Source organism: Cotesia glomerata, linkage group LG8, assembly GCF_020080835.1.
Source record: "Cotesia glomerata isolate CgM1 linkage group LG8, MPM_Cglom_v2.3, whole genome shotgun sequence".
Taxonomy (NCBI): Eukaryota; Metazoa; Arthropoda; class Insecta; order Hymenoptera; family Braconidae; genus Cotesia; species Cotesia glomerata.
In genome coordinates this window covers 18656232-18676781 of record NC_058165.1, presented here as the reverse complement: position 1 = coordinate 18676781, position 20550 = coordinate 18656232, and the positions used below count along the sequence as shown (strand labels likewise).

The following is a 20550-nucleotide window of genomic DNA, read 5'->3' as shown; positions in this document are numbered from 1 at the left end:
AAAAATTGACACTTTGATTCGTTATTTTTCCAAGCAACTTTTTAATGGATTCTGGGTGAATTTTTGTAGTCGTAAAACAAGCTTAGCTTCTTACAAACTCATTAAAAAAAATATTTTTCCGTTTAAACCTACAGCACTAATTTGATAAAACATTCTAAAATTACAATAATGCAATATTTATTTACCAAATATTTAACCTTGGTTGATAATAATAATTTTAACGTTCGATATTTTCTTGGAAAATTTTGGATAGTTCCAAAGTTACAAACTTTTGACCTCGATAACTTTGGGAGTTTTGAAGGAAGCTCGATCAAACTGAAGGGACTCCTTTCTTGACCAATTGTCTTGATTGAGTTTCAATTTGAAGTCAATCGGTCGATTAGTTTCAAAATGGCGGCTATCAACCATTTTTGGATCATCAAAAATTGACACTTTGACTCGTTATTTTTCCAAGCAACTTTTTAATGGATTCTGAGTGAATTTTCTTAGTCGTTAAACGTTAACAATTCATAGATTGCGTTGGCTAAATCAATATATTTTTATCAATAAATAAAATTTAGTTGATTAAAGATAACAAATATTAATATGAAATTTTTAGTTGAAAATTAAACTATTACTAAATTTTAATTTAATAAACAGATAATTATAATTGTTGGTATTTAAATATTTCATAAAAAATATTTAATTGTAAAAAAGTTATTTTTAAAATAAAAAACTTAATAAATAGCCGGTGCGGTCAGAGACAAATTTAAAGCCTCGGTCCTGCTAATTCTTGGTGACATTTGACTATTTCTTCTTTATATATCCAGTCTCTTATTCGCAGTCACCAAGTGCCTGCTAGGGTATATTTTTAATTAATCGAATTATTGAACTGTATCACAATTGAATTGAATTAAGTGCAAAGCGTAGTGTATAAGCTACTGCACCAGCAAGTGGGCAATTTTATGTCATTACTGCTGCCGAGTACGCTCACACCCGCCTCCGTATACTCACTCGAGTAACGTCACGTGCATACCCAAATACACATAAGAGCCGTTTGATAAAGCAAGATTAAAAAATAATTAATATTATAGATTCCATTTAATCGCCTCCATAAATAATTTGCTGTTTATTTTAATATTATTTTACTTTTTTTTTCTGTTTGATCTTTACTTTGAATTTTTACTTTATTATTAAACAGAAAATTATTTTTAATTAGTTTGAAACAAAAAAAAATTATGTTTTAATAGTAACTTTAAAAAATATCTGTCAATAAAATGTCAAGCGTAGAGTAAAATTTTTAAGTTTTGTTTTATTAAATAATGACTTTTGTTACATTGCACTGTACTTTCTTAAATATTGATGTTTATAAAGATAAAAGCTTATCCTGATGTTACACTCATCGAGAGCTTTCATTTGAGTACCCACATCAATTTTTTACATATTTTTCAAATATACATATATATAACATATATTTTAAAGATATAAGCTCATCCTGATGTTACACTCATCAAAAGCTTTCTTTTGAGTACCCACATGCATTTTCGATATATTTTTCATATATACATATATATAATATATATAAATATATAAAATATATGAAAAATTGATGTGGGTACTCAAATGAAAGGTCTTAATGAGTGTAATGCCAAGATGAGCTTATATCTTTAAAAATGTCAATATTTCACAAGATACAAGGTAATTTCTTAATAAAAATCGAATTGTAATTAATTAAAATTTTGCTTGATTAAATAATGAATTTGTTAAATTGCACTGTACTTTCTTAAATATTTACGTTTTTAAAGATATAAGCTCATCCCGATGTTATACTCATGAAGAGCTTTCATTTGAGTACCCACATCAATTTTTGATATATTTTTCATATATACATATATATATGTAACATATATTTTAAAGATATAAGCTCATCCTGATATTGCACTCATCAAGAGCTATCATTTGAGTACCCACATGCATTTTTGATATATTTTTTATATATACATATATATAATATATATAAATATATGAAATATATGAAAAATTGATGTGGGTACTCAAATGAAAGGTCTTAATGAGTGTAATGCCAAGAAGAGCTTATCTTTAATAATGTCAATATTTCACAAGATACAAGGTAATTTCTTAATAAAAATCGAATTGTAATTAATTAAAATTTTGCTTGATTAAATAATGAATCTGTTAAATTGCACTGTACTTTCTTAAATATTGACGTTTTTAAAGATATAAGCTCATCCCGATGTTACACTCATTAAAAGCTTTTATTTTAATACCAACATGCATTTTTGATATATTTTTCATATATACATATACATAACATATATTTTAAAGATATAAGCTCATCCCGAGTTTACACTCATCAAGAGCTTTCATTTGAGTACCCACATGCATTTTTGATATATTTTTTATATATACCTATATATAATATATATTTTATAGATATAAGCTCATCTTGATGCTACACTCATCAAGAGCTTTTATTTGAGTACCCACATGCATTTTTGATATATTTTTCATATATACATATATAAATATATATAAATATGTAAAATATATGAAAAATTGATGTGGGTACTCAAATGAAAGGTCTTGATGAGTGTAACATCTTAATGAGCTTATATTTTAAAAAATGTCAATAGTTCACGAGATACTAGGCAACTTCTTAATTATGTATCTAAAAAAATTATCAAACTGTATCAAATATTTTTGTCTCCCAAATAAATGACTAAAAATTTAATTAATCCTTCTATCAGAGAGATATAAAAGCTTTAATTATAATTAAACTTTTTGATGGTAATTATATATTTAAATATCTTAATAATGTTTAAGTGTTTGTTCGAGCTGCGGTCGCAATGGTTTAGCTCGATTGGGTTCTATATATACATATATATAAAGGGAGTAGAAGATCCGCGCCGCCGAGACTCAAGTTCTACGGGCAATTACAATATGAAAGGCGTATAAATCAGATGGTTTAATTAACGCGTTCATTATTATCACAACACCGGTATGATACCAGAGAGCTGCGAAAGCCCGCTAATATAAGAGTAGTCAGTATAAGAGTTGGCGAGCAAGCGTACCAGCCGGTGGAAAAAGGGTTGACAAAATAAAAAAATAAATAAAATACTTGAGATAAATAAAAGTAAGGACATTATAATATCGAATGAATGATTCGTAAATAAGCGTGTTTATCATTCTATTTTATTTTTGCTCCGATCCGACAAGTCGAATCGGATTCTGAAGGCCGGGGTATTGGATAGAACGATTGGACGGGACGATATTATTATTCATGAAGCCACTCTGTGGTGTCTCTCGCACGCTGGATGTGTGTTTGTAAGACGGGTTGAGTTCAGCTCAAATCTTCGCTAAGAATAAAACACGAGAGCACTCAGACTACAAAACAAATCGTCCATTCACTCGATTTATTATTGCCCGATTATTATTTTACACGAGCTTCGGATCAACGGGGATTACGCTAATTCTACTTAATCTTATTAACGATTTGTTTTTCTTTTCTAATGTTTTAGGGAAAAATTTTTAGGGGTTTTATTTTTTTTGGTGGAAAACTTTTTGCTTATTTTGACTATTAAATTACGAGTGATTTATTTTAATTAATTTTGTTGAGGTAGATTGTGATTAATGATAAATAAAAAATTTATTTTGATTATTAATTTTTAGTAAAAATAAATCAATTTAATTTTTCAAATTGTCAATTTTTTTTAAAATCAATATTAAAAATTTTTTTAATAATGAATTTTTTTAAAATTATATTAGACAGCAACCAGGCAGTCACTTCGTGACTGCCGTGATTTTTGTATTGTAAATAAATAAGATTTTGGTTAATTAAATAATGACTTTTGTTAAATTGCACTGTATTTTCTTAAATATTGACATTTTTTTAAATATAAGCTCATCCTGATATTATACTCATCAAGAGCTTTCATTTAAGTACCCACATGCATTTTTTATATATTTTTCATATTTACATATATATAACATATATATCTAAGATATAAGCTCATTAAAATGTTACAGTCAACAAGAGCTTTCATTTGAGTACCCACATGCATTTTTGATATATTTTTCATATATACATATATATAATATATATAAATATATGAAATATATGAAAAATTAATGTGGGTACTCAAATTAAAGGTCTCGATGAGTGTAATGCCAAGATGAGCTTATATCTTTAAAACTGTCAAATTATATCCGTAAAAATTAAAAAATTCAATATTTTGATTTTTTTATGTTAAAAAAAAATCAAAATTCTTTTTACTAAATTAAAATTTTTGTTTTTTAATTTTAATAACTTTTTTTAGTGATTATTCTTAAGAAAAATGATTTAAATATTAAATTTTAATTATAATTTTTTAATATTAATACTCAAAAATGAATTTTAAAATTCAGTTTGATATATTTTTTATATATACATATATATAACATATATTTTAAAGATATAAGCTCATCCTGATGTTACACTCTTCAAGAGCTTTCATTTAAGTACCCACATGTATTTTTGATATATTTTCCATATATACATATATATAATATATATAAATATATGAAATATATGAAAAATCGATGTGGGTACTCAAATTAAAGGTCTCGATGAGTGTAATGCCAAGATGAGCTTATATCTTTAAAATTGTCAATAGTTCTCGAGATACTAGGCCATTTCTTAATTATGTATCTAGAGAGCATTTTAAAATGGAGTCTAAATACTTATCATAATAAATTGACGATCGGTGAAAATTTAACTGAAAAAATAATTAAATGAATTATTTAAATTATAAATTTTGGATAAAGCATCAATACAAATTTTTTTAATAATAAATTTTTAAAAAAATTATTTAATAAAATTTAGTAATGACTTTTGATTAATTGCACTGTACTTTCTTAAATATTGACATTTTTAAAGATATAAGCTCATCCTGAGGTTCCATTCATCAAAAGCATTCATTTGAGTACCCACATGTATTTTGGATATATTTTTCATATATACATATATATAATATATATAAATATATAAATATATGAAAAATTGATGTGGGTACTCAAATGAAAGGTCTCGATGAGTGTAACATTAGGATGAGCTTATATCTTTAAAAATGTCAATAGTTGACAAGACACAAGATCATTTCTTAATTATTGATATTTTTAAAGATATAAGCTCATCCCGATGTTACGCTCATCAAGAGCTTTCATTTGAGTACCCACATGCATTTTCATATATTTTTCATATATCCATATATATATATAAAATATATGAAAAATTGATGTGGGTACTCAAATGAAAGGTCTTGATGAATGTAATGCCAAGATGAGCTTATATCTTTAAAAACTTTAATAGTTCTCAAGATACAAGGTCTTTTCTTAATTTTGCATCCAAAGATAGAGAAAAATAATTAAAAAAAAAGTAAATTTTTTTAATAAATAAATTATTATATATTATTATGTTTAATTTTATATTATGTTTAAGAAATGCTCTAATTAATCATAAAAATTAGTTAGTTAATCAAAATAAAATTTCTAAAGAAAAAAATATTGCCCATATAAACTATCTAACTCCTTTCTTAATTCAAAAAGCGAATTAATAAAATAAAAGTAACCTCGAGAACAATATTAATTAAACCATATACATACGGCGAATGTTACCATTGAGGATAATATTTAATTTAACGCATGAATGTAATGTCTTTTTCCGGTCTGTAATGAAGCTTATTCATTCGTTCCAAAGCTTTATAATTACATTGCAAATATATAAAACAACATATTATATTCGGTAAATAATAACTGGTGCACTTCTAGTTAAAATGACCTCGCTGCTAATTTATTAACCTCATTAATATTTAAACAAGGAATTCAAATGTTAGTTGATTAAAAAATAAACTATCTTGGCACCTTTGCCTTTAATTTAATGAATTTAAAAATAATAAAACTCCAAGAAATAAATTAAACCCCATGAATTAGTTATGACGGAATAAGAAAGCGAAGAAATAAAAAAATGGAGGAAAAAAAATTTATATCAAGTGAGAATATAAAATAAAAGCAAAAAGCGATCATCTTTTAGGATTGCCCGGTAGTTAATGCCACAGGCTCCAAAATTTAATGTGTGTATTGTTAGTAGCTCGGACATGATTTGGAACAGGACTAGTGGCATTCCCCCCACCAGAGGGCGCTCCAGCTATGGATACAGTTCAGGAGGGAATGGTCTAACCGAACTTAATTGAATCCCAGTCCGAATGTATAATATGTAGACTGCTTGCATAATATCGCAGAATAGAAGGACAGTGGTTGTCAGGACAAGAGTTGTCCGGGGTTCGACACTTTACTCGGGCGACACCCTGCACACCCACTAAAGCGAGTAGTCACTCCTGAGAATTTGAGAACCGTCCGCGGAATTAGATATACAATAATGTAAGCAGAGCTCCGTTGTGGTGTAAGGGTTGTGCAGTAAGGTCATGTATATTCATACATCGGGCAGGCCTTCTCTTCCTTCGTCATCCCATCATCCCCCACGCTTTAACATCACCGGCACCCTATTCTTCTTTATTCACCCCTTCATCCCCTTCTCACTCCACTCTCTATCAAGCTTTGGAGCCCAACCAGCCCCTAAACAACCGACTGGAGAGCACGAATAGATTTAAGCTGTAACTCTATTCATTTTCATTCCAAGAAACTCATTAAACTTACTTTATTAATTCATTTTAATAGTTTGTATCTGTAAATTAATTTTATATGGCCTTATATGGTTTATTGTCAAAATTAACCATATCTGGCTTTATATGACTTAATATAATAATTTATTATATTAATATAATAATTTATTAAAAATAATTTTTAATACATTTTTTTTATAAATATTGGCCATATCGGGCCTAATTTGGCATACATGCCAAATTTATACCATATATATGACACATATGCCATATATATGGCAGATAGCCATATTTATGCCATATATATAGCAGATAGCCATATTTATGCCATGTATATGGCAGATCGTATTTATATCATACATATGACAGCCATATTTATGCCATATATATGGGAAACAGCCATATTTATGGCAGATAGCCATATTTATGCCATATATGGATAATAGCCATATTTATGCCATATATATGGCAAATATGCCATACATATGCCATGTATACGGCATATATGTCATATACATGCCAGATATGTCATACCTGACACGTATATGCCGTATAAACTTTATATATGTCTTATATTGCATATATGCCATATTTATGTCATGTATATGGTCGATATGCCATATATCCATATATGTCATGTATCACACATATAGCATAAATTCCATACATACCATACATATGGCATAAATTCCATATATACCATACATATGGCATGTATGCCATATATATCGTAGCTATGGCATACATATAATATAATGAATAAATGTTATAAGGCATGAATGCTATGTACGTCCTATATGGCATAAATGCCATATTTCTCCTATATGACATAAATGTCATATTTGTCTTATACATGGCACATTGTATAAATGGCATAAATGCCATATATACCACATACATGGCATAAATGCTATATATGGCCAGATTACGCCACAAAAAGTTTTTTTTTTCAAAAACCGACAACAATGTAACAACAGTTATGTCATATATAGCATTTATGCCATGTATGTGGCATATATGGCATAAATGCCATATATGACATAAATGCCATATATGTCATAAATGCCATATATGACATAAATGCCATATATGTCATAAATGCCATATATGACATAAATGCCATATATGACATAAATGCCATATATGACATAAATGCCATATATGACATAAATGCCATATATGACATAAATGCCATAAATGACATAAATGCAATATATGACATAAATGCTATATATGACATAAATGCCATATATGGCATAAATGCCATATATGACATAAATGCCATATGTGTCCTATATGACATAAATGCCATATTTGTCTTATACATGGCATAAATGCTATATATGGCATAACTACCATATATATGTTCTACATATGGCATAACTGCCATATATATGATCTATATATGGCATAAATGCCATATATATCCCATATATGGCCAGATTAAGCAACAAAAAAATTTTTTTTCCAAAAAACGACAACAATGTTAAAATCCAACCCTAGAAACAAGCCCAAGTTGGTAAAATAGGTGATAATGATAAAAAACGAGCTGCGCTACCTACAAAGTAAGATTCTTGCGTGCAAACTGACAAGTCCAGCTAATTAACAGACAACGGCTCTTAAGAATAGATCGAATATTCTAAATAGTGAAGGGCGTAGGTCGTGCCGTTAACCATCCATACATATGTATAGAGTGAGTCTTGGCATGTAGGCGGTGTTGGGTGCTCAAAAACCCCGCTCCAGATATAACAGCACCCACACCCGGTGATGCTAGAGCAGAAGGAGTACAAAGTACAATAGAGTGTACTTACTACTCTGTATAATGCTGTGCGGCCTACTACAGATAATGACCGATTTATCGCAACGAGCAGAGCGTAGCACCGAGTAGACAGACCCCCATCAACCTACAGGGGTAAATTAACAACAGACAAGCCACTTGAAACATTACCGAGCGTTCGTATACCGGCCCGCCACCAGCCACCAGGAGCTCAAGCAACACCGGCTCACGGAGTGGGTGGTTTTAGGGAGGAATCGGCGCGTACGCTCAAGGAGTTCCTGTTTGCTGTGGCTGTGGTTATACCTTTAAAGGGGAAAGGGAGATTTTCGCCTGTTACCTTACTCAACATAAATTAGAACCGATAGAAAGGGTAGATTGTACAATGTTAACTGTATAACAACCTCTACTGACTGGTGGGGTGGGGGTGGGAGGGGGCGGGAGGCCCAAGGTGCTGCCTGTGCTCTCTATGAGACAATATTTATGTGCGTCGGCTCTCTTCATTTCATATCAACCGTGAATCATCCGCTTACTGATACTTAACTCACGTGTTGCCTGTCACACTACCGACTCACTCTATCATGATAAGTATTTAGGCTGCATTCGAAAATGCTCGATCTTTAGATGCGTAATTAAGAAATGACCTTGTATCTTGTGACCTATTGACATTTTTTAAGATATAAGCTCATTCCGATGTTAGACTCATCGAGACCTTTCATTTGAATACCCACATCAATTTTTCATATATTTCATATATTTATATATATTATATATATGTATATATAAAAAATATATCAAAAATACATGTGGGTATTCAAATGAAAGCTCTTGATGTGTCTAACATCGAGATGAGCTTATATTTTGGAAATATATGTTATATATATGTATATATGAAAAATATATAAAAAATGCATTTGGGTACTCAAATGAAAGCTCTTGATGAGTGTAACGTCGGAATGAGCTTATATATTTAATAACGTCAATATTTATGAAAGTACAGTGCGATTTAACAAAAGTCATTATTTAATACAGTAAAACTTTAATTACAATTCTATTTTTATTAAGAAATGACCTTGTATCTTGTGAAATATTGACATTTTTGAAAATATAAGCTCATCACGACGGTACACTTATCAAGACCTTTAATTTGAGTACCCACAGTAATTTTTCAGATATTTCATATATTTATATATATATATGTATATATGAAAAATATATCAAAAATGCATGTGGGTACTCAAATGAAAGCTCTTGATGAGTCTAACATCGGGGTGAGCTTATATTTTTAAAATATGTATTATATATATGTATATATGAAAAATATATAAAAAATGCATGTGGGTACTCAAATAAAAGCTCTCGATGAGTGTAACATCGGGATGAGCTTATATCTTTAAAAACATCAATAGTTAAGAAGGGACAGTGCAATTTAAGAAAATTTATTATTTAATAAAGCAAAACTTTAAGTAATAACAATTCTATTTTTATTAATAAATGACATTATATCTTATAAAATATTGACATTTTTAAAGATATAAGCTCATCCCGATGTTATATTCATCGAGACCTTTCATTTGAATACCCACATCAATTTTTCATATATTTCATATATTTATATATATTATATATATGTATATATGAAAAATATATCAAAAATGCATGTGGCTACTCAAATGAAAGCTCTTAATGAGTGTAACATCGGGATGAGCTTATATCTTAAAAAATATCAATATTTAAGAAATTACAGTGCAATTTAACCAAAGTTTCTATTTTTTAGTAAAATTTTTTTACTAAAAAGTTTATTGATTGAAAAGAAAAGAACAAAGATTATCATAATAATGATTATTAAAAACATTTGTTCTTTGTTTCTTGGTAAAAGTAATATTTTAATTTGATTATTATTTCACTCGCGCTTTTAATCTGTACGACTACCAGCTGAGGAGTTTATTTTAATGTTGCATTTACATAAAATGGATATTGAAATTAATGACTGTCGCCCTATTAAGAATACGAATCAGTTTGAAGAAATAAAGAGAATTACGAATAATGAACTTTCAAGTTGAATTTAACTTTTAAATATTTCTTTCTCTCATTATTATATTTCAAACATCTCGTTATTTTAATCAGCCATAATTTATAAACTACAATAATATTCATTTAATAATATTAAGTACAGCTTTTCTTTTATTAATGATCAAATCATTATTATTAGCTATTATTCAATGAATAATATATTACCTGCAAGTTATACTTGAGTAATTGTTCATCGCCGGACGATTATAATTATTAAATATATATAAATACTCTAAATAATAAAACTGATGATCAATAAATGTCTGGAAGGTTATATTATTGTGTATTAACTGTACTGAGCATTAAAAAAAATTTTAACCTCGGGGTAGGTTAATTACAAATGAAACCTAATAATAAATTTCCCTGTAAAAATAATATCCAGAGGTGAGAGCACTACTCGTATTATGTACACACTGCTGGGGTGGTTAACTTGGCAATTATCGCGTGGTCATTGCAAACCAGTGTTATCGGTAGGAGCAAGTGCGAATAACCCTGGCCTGTCCTGTGTACAACTCCGGAGCTTTGTCTGTAAGTGTAATTAGTCGGAGCGTCTGCACGGTTAATGGGGAACGGGGGTGAAGGAAAGGAAGAGCCAGAAGAACCCAAAGAAGGGTTCAATTCCATCCTCACACACACACACTCTGCTTAATATAATATATGTGTGTGTGTGTGGTTCATCTAGATCTCGCTCCCCGGTTGTCCTCGACAGAGCGCCATTGCTCTTACATCCCCTTTCGTTTAAAACTCGTCCACCACTGCACCAGTATTCCCCACCTTATTTATATGCAAATGAGCTTCATTTCGCGATATTAATGTTTCACCCGGGCCACCGGCGACTTCCCGCAACACCATCAGACTTTCGACTACTCTTGTAAGCAAAAGCTTAAATTCTTATTTTATTTTTTTTATTTTTTTTAAGGTAGTACATCAACTAAAGAGTTAAAATTATATATTTACTTTGTTGTTAGATTTTTTGTAACAATTAAATTTCTGTTTAAATTATTTTTTTTTAATTTCAATTTTAAATTATACTTTTACAAGAATAATTTATAATTATAAATATTTCTTCTAAAAATTTACATATATGGGCTAATAAAGCCATATATTGCCATATATGGCCTAAAAAAATCACATAAAACTTAATCTGGTCATATATGACCTGATTTGATCGTTATATAGCCATACATTCTTATATGATCACATATGACCTAATATTGCCATATATGACCATAACATGGTCATGCAGGATCTAATATTTCTATATATGGCCATTTGTGACCTCACATTGCCATATATAACCTAACATTGCCATATATGACCTAATATTTCTAAATATAGCCACAAAATGGTTCTGCGTGACGCAATATTTCCATATATGGTAAAAATATTGCCATATATGGCCATAATATGGACATTTCTGTCCCAAAATTGCTATATATGACCTAAAATTTCTATATATGACCATAACAAGACCACGCATGACCTAATATTTCTATATATGGCCATAACATGGCCATGTCTGACCTCACATTGCCATGTATAACCTAAAATTTCCATATATGACCTAATATTTTTAAATATTACCAAACCATGGTTGAATATGACCTAATATTTCCATTTATGGCAATAATATGACCATATATGACCTAACATTGCCATATGTAACCTAACATGGCCATAACATGACCATGTATGGCCTAGTATTTCTACAGATGGCCATAAGATGGCCATACATGACCTAAAATTGCCATTTATGGCAATAATATGGCCATATATCACCTAAAATTGCCATACATATTGTCATGACCTCAAATTGACATTTATGGCAATAATATGGTCATATATCACCTAACATTGCCATATGTAACCTAACATTGCTATATATGACCTAATATTTCCATATATGGCCATAACATGACCATGCATGGCCTAGTATTTCTACAGATGGCCATAATATGGCCATACATGATCTAAAATTGCCATATGTGACTCAAAATTGCCATATATGACCTAATATTTCTAAATATGATCAAAACATGGTTATACATGACCTAATATTGCCATATATATGACCTAACATCGCCATATCTGACCTAATATTTGTATATATGGCTATAAGATGGCCATGCATGATCTAATATTTCTATATATGGCCATGCATGATCTAATATTGCCATATGTGGCGCAAAATTGCCATATTTGACCTAATATTTCCATATATGGCAATAACATGACCATGCATGACCTAGTGTTTCTATATATGGCCATATCTTGGCCATGCATGATCTAATATTGCCGTATATGTCCCAAAGTGCCATATATGACCTAAAATTTCTATATATGGCCATGTATGACTTAATATTGCCATACATACTCTGATATGACCTAATATGGCCATCCAACCTAATCTGATCAAAATATGACCTGATTTGGTTACAATATGGTCATTTGTACCCAAATTTGATCATATATGGCATTGTTTGGTCATTTATAGTCTGATCTGGTCATATATGGCCAGATAAATTTTTTTGTGATACAAAAAAATTTATTTTTTATAACTTTACATACTATTGATTTAATTCTTATATTTAAAAAATTTTTTATCCAATTTCAATTTAAAGCGTAATCAATTGAAATAATTACAGTAGTCCGTAATTGTAATAATTTAAATATAACTCCTAAAATTACCAAAAATAAAAAGCTTTAATTACAAAGTTCTCTAGTGATTTAACTGGTTAAAAAATAAAAATTTGACCTCATTACGAAAAACTTTTACCACGAAAAATATTTACAAGCTGATATTAAAAACATTCCAACTGTTTGGTTAAAATATTATCAAGTTGCAGGTGATAAAACGTGTAAATTATCGATTGAACGCGGACTTGTATAAGGCCATTAAGTCTGAGATACAATGCCGGTATCGTTTATTAAACGTAAACGGATATTAATGTATTTTTTCGCACACAGGGTGATATGGAAAAAGTATTAAAAAAAGCTAATAAATAAATAAATAAATAAATAAACGAGGGAACACATATCCAAGAGAAGAGAATACACGATTTTAAGCCAAATCCAATTACTTTTATTCGAACGAAATGAGTCCAGCTAAGTCATTAATACTAATCAATGGACAGACTCGGGACACCATAGGAATTACCCATAACTCAAACAGTTAAATTACTTTATTGCTAAAAAAAACGGCTGACAGAGAAAGAGAGAGAGGATTAAAAATAAACACCAGAAAGGCAAAGTTGCGTTTTTCTGGATGAGTATGAGTTTGGTACCTACCGGCCCTCCCCGGCGTTGTTAAAGGCCAACACCGATAAGTAATGTTTATTGTTACATTTCTAGCATTCGGTCTCACCTACCCTCGACACATTCATCCCGCAGTTTTTCCCAGCTGAAATTTTTTTAATGCCTTTTCCCGCTATTCCGATCCCGGACTTTTTCGCATTAGTGAGATCAACTGGATATTTTTTTACCGCCGCGATCAACCTTTTAAGCTGAGTTTTTACTCACCAGGACTGCTCTCTATTGTGACTGTACTTTTTTCCGCTCAAAATACGGTCAAGTAAATGCAATTTTTAACTTTACCTAAGCCCTAAATCTAAAAAATTAATTTTATAGAGGTTAGGTAATTTTTATAAAACTTTTACTTTTGACTTATAAATAATGACTTTTGTTAAATTGCACTGTACTTTCTTGAATATTGACGTTTTCTAAAATATAAGCTCATTATGATGTTACACTCATCAAGAGCTTTCATTTGAGTACCCACATGCATTTTTGATATATTTTTCATATATACATATATATAATATATATTTTCAAGATATAAGCTCATCTTGATGTTACACTCATCAAGAGCTTTCATTTGAGTACCCACATGAAATTTTCATATATTTTTCATATATACATATATGTAATATATATAAATATATAAATATATGAAAAATTGATGTGGGTACTCAAATGAAAGGTCTTGATGAGTGTAATGTTGGGGTGAGCTTATAACTTTAAAAATGTCAATAGTTCACGAGATACACGGTCATTTCTTAATTAATAAGAATTAATTTAGTATATATTTAAAAGTTTTAAAAAATTTGTAACAAATAAATAATGGCAAAAAAAATTTTAAATGCAATTTTTTTTTCTAATTTAATGACATACTAAAATTCGATATATTTTTCATATATACATATATATAATATATATTTTCAAAATACAAGCTCATTTCGATCTTACATTCATCATGAGCTTTCATTTGAGTACCCACATGCATTTTTGATATATTTTTCATATATACATATATATAATATATATAAATATATGAAATATATGAAATATATGAAAAATTGATGTGGGTACTCAAATGAAAGGTCTTGATGAGTGTAATGTTGGGGTGAGCTTATAACTTTAAAAATGTCAATAGTTCACGAGATACAAGGTCATTTCTTAATTAATAAGAATTAATTTAGTATATATTTAAAAGTTTTAAAAAATTTGTAACAAATAAATAATGACAAAAAAAAATTTAAATGCAATTTTTTTAAATTAATTTTTTTTTCTAATTTAATGACATACTAAAATTCGATATATTTTTCATATATACATATATATAATATATATTTTCAAAATACAAGCTCATTTCGATCTTACATTCATCAAGAGCTTTCATTTGAGTACCCACATGCATTTTTGATATATTTTTCATATATACATATATATAATATATATAAATATATGAAATATATGAAAAATTGATGTGGGTATTCAAATGAAAGGTCTCGATGAGTATAATGTCAAGATGAGGTTATATCTTTAAAAATGTTAATAGTTCACAAGATACGAGGTCATTTCTTAATTATGTATTTAGCGATAAGGCATTTTAATACAGCCTAAAAAATGAATATCGATGAAAATTTAACTAAAAAAATCATTAAATTAATATTTTGAATCATAAATTTTTGATAAAAATCATTAATAAAATTTTTTTGATAATAAATTTTGAAAAAAATGATTTAATAAAATTTTTTGAATGACTTTTGATAAATTACACTGTACTTTCTTAATAATTGACGTTTTTAAAGATATAAGCTCATTCCAAAGTTACACTCATCAAGAGCTTTCATTTAAGTACCCACATGCATTTTTGATATATTTTTCATATATACATATATATAATATATATTTTCAAGATATAAGCTCATCTTGATGTTAGACTCATCAAGAGCTTTCATTTGAGTACCCACATGAAATTTTCATATATTTTTCATATATACATATATATAATATATATAAATATATAAATATATGAAAAATTGATGTGGGTACTCAAATGAAAGGTCTTGAAGAGTGTAATCACAAGATGAGCTTATATCTTTAAAAATGTCAATATTTCCCAAGACAAAAGGTCATTTCTTAATTATGTATCTACTGGTTGCAAAATTTTGCTAATTCTCTTAAAAATATAGACAATTATATTGTTGATTAATTTAATATTTTTATGTTAAATAAAATTTTTATTCCTACAGAAATGTCAAAATTTAAAATAATTATTTTAAAAATCAAGCATATAATTTTGATAATATTCCCAGGATTTATCCTAGCAAATAAATTACCATTTAATAAATTATTTTTTCACGAATAAATATCGAAAAAAAGGCATTCACAGACCAAAGCAATGCTGATGAATTCCAGCGAATCGTAAAATTTATTTCATCCGATCAGATAATTATTTTATTTGCTCATTTATACACTAACACATTATTTTAATATGGATAATAATAAAACAGTTTAAAAAAAGAAAAAAAAATAGCTGGTACGTTTGAGCTAATCCCCCTTTGCCCGGCCATTTAATATGCAGTATACACACAGTGCACACTATACCCATATCGTCGGACATCGTTTACGAATTTACGCGGAAAAAATTCAACTGCTCCTCTTTTCTGTTGTCCGTTTAGTTCTATAGCCGATTTTCGTTCGTTAGCTATTGACCGGGCTTTATCGTTTTTTTATTATTACTATCGCGGCTATTATTATTATCATTTATTTTTCACAAGTTTTTGTTTCATCCGATCGAGCATCACATCGGACAAAGCCCGGACGGCTCGCGAACCTCGATAAGAACGCATCCTCCCGTGCATAGGCAGTTCCACGCTATCTAAATGATTAAAACGAAAATATTTACAAAAACAAGAAAATCCCTTTTTTTACCCGACTCATAATTCAGTTTAACGTCACACGTCTATCACAGATTGATTTATTTGTTAAAAAATAAAAAATAATCTAATCCACGTGAAGATAAATCGTTAATCTATATTAATTTTATCTATAAAAATTTTGACGTTTATCTCTAGATACATAATTAAGAAATGACCTTGTATTTCGTGAACTATTGACATTTTTAAAGATATAAGCTCATCTTGACATTACACTCATCGAGACCTTTAATTTGAGTACCCACATCAATTTTTTATATATTTTATATATTTATATATATTATATATGAAAAATATATCAAAAATGCATGTCGGTACTCAAATAAAAGCTCTTGATGAGTGTAACATGAAGATAAGCTTATATCTTCAAAATATATATATTATATAAATGTATATATATAAAAAATATAGAATTTTAACATTTTTAAAGATATCATTTGACATTTTTAAAGATGTAAGCCCACCCTTACATTATACTCATTGAGACCTTTAATTTGAGTACCCACATCAATTTTTCATATATTTCATATATTTATATGTATTATATATATGTAAATATGAAAAATATATCAAAAATGCATGTGGATACTCAAATGAAAGCTGTTGATGAATGTAACATCGGGATGAACTTATATCTTCAAAATATATATATTATATAAATGTATATATATGAAAAATATAGAATTTTAATATTTTTAAAGATATCATTTGACATTTTTAAAGATGTAAGCTCACTCTGACATTATACTCATCGAGACCTTTAGTTTGAGTACCCACATCAATTTTTCATATATTTCATATATTTATATATATTATATATATGTAAGTATGAAAAATATATCAAAAATGCATGTAGATACTCAAATGAAAGCTCTTGATGAGTGTAACATCGAAATAAACTTATATCTTCAAAATATATATATATATTATATAAATGTATATGTATGAAAAATATATCAAAATATAGAATTTTAATATTTTTAAAGATATCATTTGACATTTTTAAAGATGTAAGCTCACTCTGACATTAAACTCATCGAGACCTTTAATTTGAGTACCCACATCAATTTTTCATATATTTATATATATTATATATATGTAAATATGAAAAATATATCAAAAATGCATGTAGATACTCAAATGAAAGCTCTTGATGAGTGTAACATCGAAATAAACTTATATCTTCAAAATATATATATTATATAAATGTATATGTATGAAAAATATATCAAAATATAGAATTTTAATATTTTTAAAGATATCATTTGACATTTTTAAAGATATAAGCTCACCCTGACATTATACTCATCGAGACCTTTAATTTGAGCACCCACATCAATTTTTCATATATTTTATATATTATATATATGTATGTATGAAAAATATATCAAAAATACATGTGGGTACTCAAATGAAAGCTCTTGATGAGTATAATTTCGAGATGAGCTCATATCTTCAAAAACGTCAATATTTAAGAAAGTACACTGCAATTTAACAAAAGTCATTATTTAATAAATCAAAATCGCATAGTGACTGCAAGGTTGCTAGTTTATAATACTTATAGTAATATTGAGAAATGTATAAAATTAATCGCAGAAAGTAGGTCACTCGCAAAGCTCTTGGAGCTAACCCCAATTTCCTCGATCGATTTGTCCTAATTAGGATCATCCGCTCCCCACCCGATCAAATTCTTTGTTCTTATCAATTATTATTAATAGGATAACAAGATTAACCTGATATCTGTTTCTAGTAATCAATTAATTATTTATTTTTTATTAATTATTTGTTCCAGGAAAGCGACCGCAGCAGCACTGGAAGTCCTGAACCAGCATCCGGAGTCCTTCATGAGCACCACATGCTCATGGAGGGGCTCAAAAACTCTCGGAAGAGGCGACGTAGCACCTCCCCCGAGAATATGACCCATTCCAAGTTTCCGAGATCGGACTCGCATTTAAATGGAACTAGTAAGTTTTATAATTTTTTTAGCCAATCAATTTCTTCTTATTTCTCACACGGAAAAAAGTATACTGTAATAAATAATAGTCGATTTATAATAAGTAATGAGCAACTGGAAAAAATTACCGTTTCAAACAGTAAAATCGTGATTTTAACAATCGCTTTATAATATTTATCATTTAAATGCTACAATTTATTATTTACATGGAAAAAAATACTATTTCAAACAGTAATATTTGCTTTAAAAAAGTCCTAAACGTTTAAGTATAATAATTAAGCATTTTGACTTTGATATTTATCATTTCGTACCTAAAAAATAATCTTATGATACGTCAAAAATATAAACTACAGTTACTAAATTTCTATACAAGCAACGTCAATATTTACAAAGTAAAATGGTAAATTTTAAACGCAACGCTAAAAATCAATCTATAATTATTGATTTGCTGGACTGGTAAAATATATATTTTAAGAGTAGAATTTTTACTGTTTCAAATGTTAAATTCTCCGAGTATGAGACCTCCCAGATAGCAAAATGACGTATTAAGTTATTCCGAATGAGCTCAGATTTCTGATTTTGACGTCAGAGTCTACGTCTAAAAGACGTCTTTAAGACCTTCTGAAGAGATCGAATGCGCCGCTTATTGTAGACTAAGAACTCATCAAAACGAGCTCTTAAAGAGCTCTTTTTTCTGAACTCGCACAAATGAATGATTTTTTATCTCTATACTCTATTATAATGATAACAATAATAAGAACACAACAAAAATAATATTAATAATAATAATAATAATAAAAGTAAATTATGAAAAATAATTCAGAGTTTCATGAAGCACCGATGCTGATTTCGAATGTTTATTATTTTAGTTAGACCTAATATTGTCGGTTTAAAAAGAGAAAGTGAAAGTCGCAATTGCCGTAACTAAGATTCGAACCCGAGTCGCGCGCGTGCTAGATCGATACCTAACCCCCTACGCTGTTCAAACGATATGTCGTTTTACATCTCATTATTCTTATAAGCTAAGTTTATATAGTGATGAAATGTTGCGATCATTGTCTATATTATTTATTCTATTTGATACTGTGTATCGATAGAGAAAAAGTAACTTTTACGAATATTTATATACTAAAAAATATTCAAAAGTCTACCTGTAATATTTTTTTAAATAGTCTATATAAATTTTGTTTACTTTTCACAATATAAAATCTAATAGATAAATTAATGAATATTAAAAATTCAACAATAATTAATAAGTATATAGTTATAAGATATCGTTAAATTCGAATAAAATGTTTAAAATTGATACATGCAAAGTACTCCTTAAATGTAAAAAGTTCACATAATTTTTTCAGATTAGAATCCAATTTTATTATTTTATCTAAATTAGTTTGATTACGAACCAGATTTTAACATTATTGCCTATTACTTATATATTACTCTATATATTACTCTATATACACTTCTCACAAAAATTAAGGGAGCAGAAAAAAAATCTAAAATTTTCAAACTCAGATCCGAAAACTAAACACTTAGAGCTACAATTTGCTTTTTTTTTTTTTTTCTGTACGACCATTTTTGTATAAGTTACAGCCTGTTGAAAATCCCCCAAAAATTTAGATTTTTTTTCTGCTCCCTTAATTTTTGTGAGAAGTGTATTAATCTATTCAAATTGTTTTAAATCATTCAATTCGAATTATTTTTAATCATTTTCAATTTAATTTCTCAATCAGGAAAGTAATAAATGAAAAATGAATAAGATTTTGACAGCTTTATATTAAAAAGAAATTTGTGTTTTTGTTTATAATGTCTATAAGCTCATTATACGCAACTCAAAAAGAAGTCCAAAAAAGGGACTCAGTTAGATGTCAG

At 28.4% G+C, this 20550-nt stretch overlaps 1 protein-coding gene across 6 annotated transcripts in view; it reads left to right on the top strand.

Moving 5' to 3' along the window:
- Positions 1-20550, top strand: part of LOC123270213 (POU domain, class 6, transcription factor 2) — a 211519-nt gene that overhangs the window by 169331 nt on the left and 21638 nt on the right. For all 6 annotated transcript variants that reach the window (XM_044736166.1, XM_044736162.1, XM_044736163.1 and 3 more), the window contains exon 3: positions 18517-18688. In XM_044736166.1, the coding sequence (XP_044592101.1) occupies positions 18517-18688 (172 nt within the window). The remainder of the gene's footprint in view (positions 1-18516; positions 18689-20550) is intronic.